The sequence below is a fragment of the Eucyclogobius newberryi genome, unplaced genomic scaffold, assembly GCF_026437365.1.
Source record: "Eucyclogobius newberryi isolate DKJ021-1_F unplaced genomic scaffold, fEucNew1.0.hap1 SCAF_2, whole genome shotgun sequence".
In the NCBI taxonomy this organism is placed as follows: domain Eukaryota; kingdom Metazoa; phylum Chordata; class Actinopteri; order Gobiiformes; family Gobiidae; genus Eucyclogobius; species Eucyclogobius newberryi.
This window is the reverse complement of record NW_027315834.1, coordinates 6,930,024-6,940,652: the sequence shown is the minus strand read 5'-3', so window position 1 is coordinate 6,940,652 and position 10,629 is coordinate 6,930,024. Positions and strand designations below refer to the sequence as shown.

General features: G+C 40.4%; 1 protein-coding gene across 3 annotated transcripts in view; it reads left to right on the top strand.

Moving 5' to 3' along the window:
- LOC140367104 (proline-rich protein 5-like) overlaps positions 1–10,629 on the top strand; it is a 28,091-nt gene that overhangs the window by 6,821 nt on the left and 10,641 nt on the right. The window contains exons 3-4 of one of the 3 annotated variants that reach the window (XM_072453436.1): positions 4,072–4,245; positions 6,003–6,083. In XM_072453436.1, coding sequence (XP_072309537.1) covers positions 4,072–4,245; positions 6,003–6,083 — 255 coding nt within the window. Of the gene's footprint in view, positions 1–4,001; positions 4,246–6,002; positions 6,084–10,629 lie in introns of those variants that run through there. The other 2 variants (XM_072453435.1, XM_072453434.1) reach the window with 2 other exon arrangements.

The window sequence follows — 10,629 nt, the reverse complement described above, 5'->3', positions numbered from 1 at the left end:
CCCGGTCGGAGCACTCTTGTCCCAGTCGGAGCACTCTTGTCCCAGTCGGAGCACTCTTGTCCCAGTCGGAGCACTCTTGTCCCAGTCGGAGCACTCTTGTCTCAGTCAGAGCACTCTTGTCCCGGTCGGAGCACTCTTGTCCCAGTCAGAGCACTCTTGTCCCGGTCGGAGCACTCTTGTCCCGGTCGGAGCACTCTTGTCCCAGTCGGAGCACTCTTGTCTCAGTCAGAGCACTCTTGTCTCAGTCAGAGCACTCTTGTCCCGGTCAGAGCACTCTTGTCCCAGTCAGAGCACTCTTGTCCCGGTCGGAGCACTCTTGTCCCGGTCGGAGCACTCTTGTCTCAGTCAGAGCACTCTTGTCTCAGTCAGAGCACTCTTGTCCCGGTCAGAGCACTCTTGTCCCAGTCAGAGCACTCTTGTCCCGGTCGGAGCACTCTTGTCCCAGTCGGAGCACTCTTGTCTCAGTCAGAGCACTCTTGTCCCGGTCGGAGCACTCTTGTCCCGGTCGGAGCACTCTTGTCCCGGTCGGAGCACTCTTGTCCCGGTCGGAGCACTCTTGTCCCAGTCGGCGCACTCTTGTCCCAGTCGGAGCACTCTTGTCCCACTCAGAGCACCCTCGTCCCAGTCAGAGCACTCTTGTCCCAGTCAGAGCACTCTTGTCCCGGTCGGAGCACTCTTGTCCCAGTCGGCGCACTCTTGTCCCAGTCGGAGCACTCTTGTCCCACTCAGAGCACCCTCGTCCCAGTCAGAGCACTCTTGTCCCAGTCAGAGCACTCTTGTCCCAGTCAGAGCACTCTTGTCCCAGTCAGAGCACTCTTGTCATGTTCAGGGGCGTCTCGTCAAGGTAGAACTAGACTCGACAGTGGTGGTAACGGAGAAAAGGCATTCTTTTTCACTTTATTCTTAATAGATAAAATCCACTAAATCTACAGTGAGGTCTGATTTTCACAAATGCATCAGCTACAAAATGTACTGTACGTTCTAACGATTTTGCTCTGTTCCCTAATGATGTCTTTAGACAATACACTGCAACACTGAATATTGACATTAGCTCAAATGGCTTGAACTCAGGCGCGTAAGTTGAGTTGACCAGTTAAGATGGTTTTTTTTTACATAATTGACACAAATGATTTAACTTGTTTGTTCCAAAATATTTCTGACTTGTTTCAATGCATTATATGGCCGCAAAATATTAGAAAATATTGCGATATGCGATATAGATATTAGTGCGATATCGATATTAGTGCCTAATTTCGCATATGCTTAATTGAGACTATGTTTTAATTTAATTACCTGTCAGATTCTTTCAAAAAACAAAAGCTTATCATAGACAAAACCAATATTAAATAAAGGCTTGTTTCAGACCTTTGAATGATTAAAAAAAATCTGCCTTTTCCTTTAAAAACACATTTCCATTGAAAAGTATATTTCGGCCAGATGGAGAACGTTGGTGTCATAACTATAATCGTTATGTTGCAATAACGATTATTGTGTTAGCCAATATTGCAATATTAATACTTTTGTGATATATTGTGCTGCATATATATTACTTGTTATTTCAAGCCAAATTCATATTTATTTTAGGTAGTACTGTTGTGCAGTAGTGGCACAGCACACATGCCAACAATGTTTTTCACTAAAACAGTCCAAATGGCAGCCACATTGGATCATCTACTACTGCGCTTAAGTCTTTATTTATATCATTAATGTATTTGCAATTTGAAAAAGAAATCCAAGATGCTCAGGAAGTATTAGTGAAGTTTGAAGGTGCTGTTTTGCCTGTTTTTACTCAGACTCTCAGTGCTGTCTTGAAGTCAAACAAGCATTGCAGGATATTTTTTAACCCTGTAGAATGATGTCGTCTGGCAAATCAGAGGAGGAAGTGAAAGATGAGAATCATGAGAAGAGGGAAACGTCTGTGACAAAATTGAGTTTGCTCTTCTTACTCAAAAGATTACGCAAACCCCAACAAAAGAATTCTAGTACTTTAATGCTTTTTGTAACTAAAATTGTATTTAAAATTTCTCTGAAATGATCAGCAACAAAGTACAGTTAGCTGTACTTTACTTTGTCACAAAATGTGAATGCATTTTTTTCTCACGTTTGTCTCTAATGAGGTCTGTTCTGATCTTTTGGTTATTGTAAATCGTTGCCTCCACATCAGGGCTTCTTTGCACAGGACATCTGCTCCATTTAATCACAGCAGCTTGAGTAAACACTAACACGTGTCTAATAAAGACTATGTGCTCTAACAAATGAGAGATCTGCTTCTGACAATAGGAAAAGACGCTCTCAAACAGTTCACACCAACTTCACGTGGTTTCCTTTTTGTGATTCCAGAATCTTTGCATTATTTTATATTTTGTCTTGTTTCTCAGTACACAGGTAGTATTTTCACCAAATACTTGTTTACTCTTATTTGAGAAAATATATGGCTCAAAAATGTTTATTTCTATATAATTATAACAACAACAATAACAACAACAACAATAAGAGTAATAGTAATAAATATAGCCGCAAGCGGCAATGATCGGCCCTCGCTACGCCGCCGCCACGCCGCAAGAGGAGGGGGCGCTAACGCGCCCCAATTGTCCTTTTATTACATCTACTGCTGAATCTGTGACGCTGTCACATCTTCTCCCCTTTGTTTTACCATCAAAAAGCAATTTTATTTTGAATTCTTGGCAAAATGTGCGGCTTTGCCGCACAGACACCGTGACTCTTTGAATAAAAATGTGGATAACTTTTGATGGTCCACCCCTGAAGATGAGTCTCACCAAATTTCAGGTTAATAGGGCTAACGCCCTGGGAGGAGTTCGTGAAAGTATAAAGTGTAAGCATGTTCTGGTGATTTCCCCATTGGAATAACATGGGAGGTTTCGGTCATCGTTACGGCAAAGCCGTAACAATTATGACATGGGTCTCATTGACTTTTTTGATGGGGATGCCAAAATTGAGTTTTGTGTCAAATTTCAGATAATTTCGCAAAACTAAACATTTAACCTCCATATAAAATCTGTAGGGGGCGCTGTGGCGCCAAATTAATTAATTTCACTTAAAGTAGGTTTAGGGCAAAGAGTTTAACAACTGATTCTAATTTAACGCAATTCGGACTTTATCTGCGCAAACGGCAGAAATGTTAAATTTGGGAGATTTCTGAAATTCTAGCTAAAGTTTGCGGCTTTGCCGCACCGAGGTACAGGTGACAGGTATCAATGTAATTTGAATAACTTTTGATGTCCCACTCCTCAGTACCATTTTCACCAAATTTCAGCTTTTTAGGGCCAACGCCCTGGGAGGAGTTCATAAAAGTACGACGTTTGGAAAAACTCCCGAGTCATGCTTAGCCATTTTTTGAACCAATATGGCCGACATTTGGTTGGGTGGACGGCGTTGCCGTAATAATATTTTTTACTTCTCTTGTCACCATCTACCTCTGCGCCAAATTTCATGATTTGATTCTCGGCCTTACGAGATTAATAGGCCTCTCGCCAGCTTGTGGCGCTCGGGCCTAATAATAATAATAATAATAATAATAATATAGTATAGTGCTTTTCAAGCTACCCAAACAGTCTTTACATTTGAGAGTATAAAGTAGGATAAATTCATTGAAAGGCAGTTTTAAAAAGATGGGTTTTCTGTGATTAAATTATTAGATGAGTAATATTGTTTTAATGTAACGGTTCTTGCAAAATGGTGCAAATGTAGCTACTCTGCCCACTTCTGAATAAAATTAAAATTACTTTACAAGTGGTTAAGAAGAATTAATCTGCATTCAAAAAAGGTTATAATTTGTTTTGAACAGATCTTTCGCACAGAATAGGACTTCTCTCAGAATTTAACGTGTTACTTTCTCCTTTGAAAAGATCTTTAACTAATACAATAATTCTATGTTTGTGTGTGCATTTGTTGTGGTCTAAACTCCAGGGCTAGTATACAGAATAGGGACTTACTTAAATTATTTCTTTATTTATAATTGGAAAAAGTGAGAAATGTGAGTGAAACAAGTACATTTAACATGTTGATACTTATTTTTTGTTTGTGTGTTTGTCCGTTTTGGATTTCGAGGAGTCTTCACAGTAAGCTTCGACTGGGCAGTGGCTCGTCCTCCAGTCTCACAGACCTGTCCCAGTCCAAAGGCTCCAGCTCTGGGGACAAGGCTGGAACTCTGGGGGGTTCGACGGACGAGTCCAGAGACCGAGGAACACAGCAGCGGAGGGCAGGGGCCAACGCCACATGGAACAGGTCTGTAGTGAAACCTTTAGGTGATTTAAAGAGGTCTAGCTTCTAAAGCTCACTTTGATACCCACAATGCTTTAGTATGAGATTTATTGCAAGCGATAACTATAGCTGTTTTGCTTAGCAAAACAAAGCAATTGCACATTAGAATCAATTGTTTCCTGTTTATCAAAGCACAACACTCGTCAAGATCAAAATGTTATATTTCCAAACCTTATCCAAACCCAATGAGGTATTACATAAAGAGAGGATAAAACACGGAGTAGAGGAGCAGAGAAGTGAAATAAATGCAGAAATCACCATGCTTTTATATTACCGTATATCTGTACCAGGGAAGGTTTTACTCTGAGTGGACCTTTTGGTACCCTCAACTTTTAACCTTCACATTAACTCTCAGCCCATTTTTTAACACTTGCCTTTGTTTGTCATAACCTCTAGGAATCTCTGAAGAAAAACCTGTATTTGCTTGTTTAGCCTCAGGGTCCATCAGGATTTCTTTCACTTAACGTCCATCTCTTCTTTTCACCCTCTTTTGCCTCACTGGAGCATTTGTTCACAGCATCTTTCCTCTGCCTCTTTTTAAAAGCTTTATCCAGGCCCAGAAAGTAGAAGATTTGCTGCAGGCGTCGATGCGTATGTGACGTGAATAGCATTACCCAACTTTGAATAGGCAATTCAAACAAATCCCTGAGCTGCATGACCTCTGTATTAATACAATAATACAATATTCACACTCAATATCTATTTTCATGTGATTAACTGGATGCAAGCTCTCGGTTAAATTGGTGGTGAATGTTAAAATGATTGTAAAGACACTGTAATAACACTTTTTGTGAATTGCTATTTTCACTGTACTCACTTTGCACTTACATATTTTTCACATAGAACAGTGTAATTACTGCATGTTGTATTTTCATGTGTATTGCTTGTAGATATACATACAGTATATATTTTTTCAGATAAAACAGCTTTAGGGCTGCAGTTGGCTTAAGAAATACTTGCCCTGTACATCTTTTAATTGACTGAAATATGGGCAGAGTTGCACTTGCAAAGGCTCTCAGAATTATATACTATACTTTGGGGGTACTTTTTTGATACACGATACTGGTCATACTTCATAAGAAGCTTGTTTGTTCTTGCACCTCGAGTGTCTCTGAGCTCCGGTGCTGCAGTTCTTGCAGCTTGTTCTTGACAAATCAGCTGAACAGAGCTGTCAGTCTGTGCTGTGATTTACTTGGGTTTTGATAGGCGTTGCTGTGAAACTAAGAAAAAAAGCACCATTATAGCACCATATTGATTTACAAAACACTGTACCTTTAACGATGTCCATAGCAACAACATAACAACAGCAGTTTGAGCTTATTGGGGGAGGGGCATAGAGTGATTCAGCAGAAGAACTTCTGATGAAGTATGAAATGTCCAAACCCAAAATACATTTTAAATTCTATAATCCTAACTAAATAATTTGATTTAAGACACTTACACCAGATTAATCAACACTATGATAAACTGTTTCCTTCATAATCACTACACCACAACTACACTTACACGTTTAAGGGTTTAAGGGACCCAATGTGAGGCTTATCAAAATTACCAATATTTCTGCTTTCCATGAGTAAAACTTTTTGTAATAATGTTTGTGTTGTTAACCTATGGACATTTTATCAGATTGAATAACTTAATGATAAGCTTTTTCTTATGCATTAGCTAGTAGTACCCTAAGACGTTTGTACTAAATTTGTCTCATGTTTCTGTTTTGACAGTATCCACAACGCTGTGATATCTGTGTTCCAGAAGAAAGCTCTTGGAGAAAATGAACTTTACACTCTAAACGAAGGCGTGAGGTCAGTGGGGCATTTTCACATCAAACGGATTCAAGCACAGCAGTACTTTCCTACTTTTACCTCACAGTGAATCTTGAGGCTTGTGTTTGGACACTAATCACACTCAGTTATAGGTTCACAAAGTCTAAACATGAGAACATTCAGGCTGCATTCACACTTGTTGTTATTTGGTCCTAAACTGAGTCCATTTTAGTCCTGATGTGCGCTTAGATTGGTCCTGATCTAGTCCTTGTTTAGCCCCAATCTAGTGCATGTTGAGTTTTCGGTTTAGTTCTGGTTTTAAAAGTTTGATGCAATTACTGACATTGTGCGCCCCATTTAGCTCATCTTAAACCTTTAAAAGCGGTTGAAAATTACAGTTTGAGGTTTATTGGTGTGACGTGTGTGAGACAGAGGCCTGTGGCATAGTCAGTGTATGCAATGGGAGTGGCATCAGACTTGTAACAGTATTGTACAGGGAGCCAGTGGAGCTGTTTGAGGATGGGGGTGATGTGGTCTCTGGACCTTGTGTGGATGAGGAGGCGGGCGGCAGAGATTTGGGTCTATTGCAGTTTTTGGAAGTGGGTAGGTTGTGAAAGGGAGGGGCAGAGACTGACGATGTTGTGTGGTGGAACAATAATGCTTTGTGATATGGCTTATGTGAAATTTGAACGAGAGGGTAGAGTCCATGATGATGCCAAGGCTGTGAACAGAAGGGGAGGGGGTGATAAAATGCGTGCAGCCAAATGCACCTGATCATCAAAATCAAAGACTCTGGAAACAGTTTGGACAAATTACTACCGCAACGTATTTCCTCTTCTTTTTTTTTCTTTCTTTCGGAGGTAATCGGTTATAAAACATGAGGCCAGTTGTTCTGACAAAAGTTTGGTCATTCAGTATTCCTGTCCACTGTCCAGTGTGAAGACGCTGGAGAGCAGGGGCTGAGCAGAATCAGAATAGGTTTATTGCCATTGTCATTGAACACAGTTTACAAACATAGGGACTTGTCTTGGCGTTAGAAGTACCCAATGTTAGACTTTGTGTTACCGCGTGCGGGGCTGAAGGACTACAGCACAACTATTCAGACGTACAGCTAACAGCTTACCATGGACTAAAGCAGGGCTAAACAGAGAATAACCCAGAACAAAACCAGATTGGAGCAAGGATTAAACCAGACCTTAACCAGAACTAATCAGAATCAGAAAAGGTTTATTGCCATTGTTAATGAACAAAATTCACAAACATAGGAACTTGCTTTGGTGCCATATACAACACTGAACAGTAATAAAAACAAGATGTATAGAATCAAATAGGGCATGCATTGAAGAAAAACAATTTAAATTTACTATAAGCTAGACATAAAAATAGGCTTACTATATACAAACAATTTACAGTTAAATTTACAGACGTAGTGCAAAAAGTGAACAGTGCAGTGAGTGATTGATTCAATTAAAGTTAAAGTGGAAGGCGTTTAGTGTTCATGAGTCCAACGACAGAGGGAAAGAAATTGTTTTTATGGCGTGAGAAGGGTGATCCGACCTGCTTGTCTGTTGCGGAAAAAATACTATAAACGGTGATAGAGAAATAAGGCGGTGTGGGTCTTTATTTTAGCAATGCACAAGCCAAAATACTTTCCCTAATAGAGTCTTCTAGGGTTGTGTTCAAAATATCGATACAGCGATATATTGTCACAGATGTATCGATACGGAGCCACAGTATCGATATTTTAAAAAAGAAGGAAAGAAAAAAAATACTTTTAAAAAGATTTTTGTGGCCCGTAGGCTTTAAACGAGGTGGAATAGTACTTTTGATATGCTGTTTGTGCTGCACTCCTCTCGGCCGATGTGAGAAGGAGCTGTGGACCTGATCAGAAGCTGATCTGTGCATTATGTTCAGACCATGCCAATTGTTTGGCAAGAAACATGCAATACTTTACTAGAATGTGTTCTTTATATTTCTATTTGGATCAGTTGGTTGGATGTATGAAGTTATTAGAGCAGAATGGATTTATAAATAAGCGCTTTCTGGCTAAACATGAAATTTCATACATTTTCTTATCCAGAGGAAAAACATTACCCATTTGGTAAATTTTTAAGACCCCGTTTTCAAAAATGTATCGGGATCATAATGAGGGAATTGTATCGGAATATACATGTATCGGGATACGTATTGTATCGCAAGGGTCTTGGTAATATCCAGCCTATTAAAAAGGCACAACAGTCAGAATATGAATGATTCATTACGAATGGTAGAAGCCTGTGTTTCGTCCTTGGGTCGTGGGTTATCAGACCACTCACTTAAGGATGTCCACAAGCCCCACTAAAAGCACCCTCCACAAGCACCCTCCTAATCCTCCACATACATTGATAGTATATTTATGGCAGGGGCCTCTGTCCACCCAGGCAAGTGTCAACTACCAGGGCACAGGATAAAGGTTACTTGACTTACCATGTTAAAACAATCAAAGTTGTTGAAATAATCAAACATCTTATGTAACTCATTACTTAGCATCACAACAACCTAATGACATGACATTAGACGTACAGGTCCTGCAGGGATGGAAGTCTGCTGCCGATCACCTTCTCAGCGGAGCGCACAATCCGCTGTAGTCTCTGTTTGTCCCTGGCTGTGGCTCCAGTGATGGAGGAGGTGAGGATGGACTCAATGAGGATGGACTCAATGATGGCCGTGTAGAACTGCACCATCATCTGCGCTGGCAGCGTGGCTTTCCTCAGCTACCGCAAGAAGTACATCCTCTGCTGGGCCTTCTTGATAAGACAACCGCTGTTGTGATTTTGGGCGTTACAAAAATAAATTCAATTGAATTGATGGGGAAGCTGATGGTGGGCTCCCACTTGAGGTCCTGGGTGATGGTGGTGCCAAGGAAATGGAAGGAGTCCACGGTGGTGATGGGGGAGTCTGTCGTGGTGAAGGGGGGGGCTGTGACTTTCCTGATGATTTCCACAATCATCTCCACTGTCTTCTGGGCATTGAACTCCAGGTTGTTACCACTGCACCAGGACACCAGCTGGATCACCTCGCTCCTGTAGACAGACTCATCCCCGTCCAAGATGAGCCCGATGAGGGCAGGATTAAACCTGGAATATTAACAAGTAGGGAAGACCGGGGATGGCTGTAAAACCTTTTGCTTGAGCACCTATAACGCACTTTACTCAGTCACACCTATTTACATTTTGGGACATTTTTACAACCACCCCAATAGCGGCTATAGGTTGTAACACACACACTGGGGAGGGTTGTGACAGCATATAGAAATGAATAAAGTGTGTGCGTGTGCGTGCGTTTGTATGCGTTAATGAGTCCACTCACCAACAGACTTTTAACTTCATCTTATTTTACCTCTGTGCACCTGTAAGGGCAGGTCTAAGAGTTGTTTAACTTCCGACATTATTGTGATTTGTACATGTGCATATATTGGTGTGATCTTGTATGCAGGCCTAGCTATTTTGCCATTGAACTGACTGATAGACCTTCTTTGGGACATTAACAGATACCTTTTAAAAAAAATGTTTAGACACAAAAACCATTTGTTGTGTCAAAACATTGCATTAGTTTGAATATGGGGAGGGTCCTTACAACCATCCCATATGACCATTTTTGTCATATCTGGTCTCTGATTGGCTGAAGTGGTGCTGATAGAACCTAACCCAGTCTCCCTTAAAAGACTAAACCAGGACTAAACCAGGACTTTGCAATCTACCATCATTTTTTGCAACCACAGCATTTTTGTGTCAAGTTAAAAAAGTGAATTGGCCGTAAAGAGAGCAGCTGTAGGAAACATGAACTCATGGTCCGTCAGTGACATCACCTCTCTGTGCTTCTGTGATACTGAAGATTAGATCAGGTCTTAGTGAAATTACTTTTACAGATGTGAATGTTTGTGTTGGATATGAACAAGAGGAAACTCCTGCCGTTAAATCGTTATTAAACTTTTGATTGTGAACATCGTGATCATTTCCTGTTTTTTCATTGGTATTGTGTTTCATTCATAATGTTTCTCCTTGTGTGGGCTATGAAGTTTATCCTTAGTTTATTAAATGTGCATTTAGAGGTGGGAGAATTGGATAATATTAAAAAAAAAAAAAAATTAGATACGCTAATTTGAATATTGAGTATATTGTCTATAATTAAAGCAAACAAAATACTCAAAAAGAGATTCTGATGTTTTGTGAAAATATCAAGCTCAACAAATACAAGGACATTCATTGTTGTCAGTATCGCCTTCCCTCTCGATGCACTATGTCAGTTACTGTGCGTGTGTGTGTGTGTGTGTGTGCGTGCGTGCGCGTGCGCGCCTAATGGTTACAACTCTGGGTGCTTTTGAGAGAATCTTTTTTAGTTCAGTTTTAAAGCTCTTAAAGCTCTGGGTATTTAAAAAGTCAGCATGATGGAGTTTACACTGTTAAAACTGATCTGTGCTAAATAGTAAATAAAACACACATGAAGGCATTTTTCTAATAATTGATTATGGTCTTCTGCATATGCAAGGATTCATTGATTCATTCAGAATTGAGATTATAGATGTAACAAAACCTTAGAGGAAAAT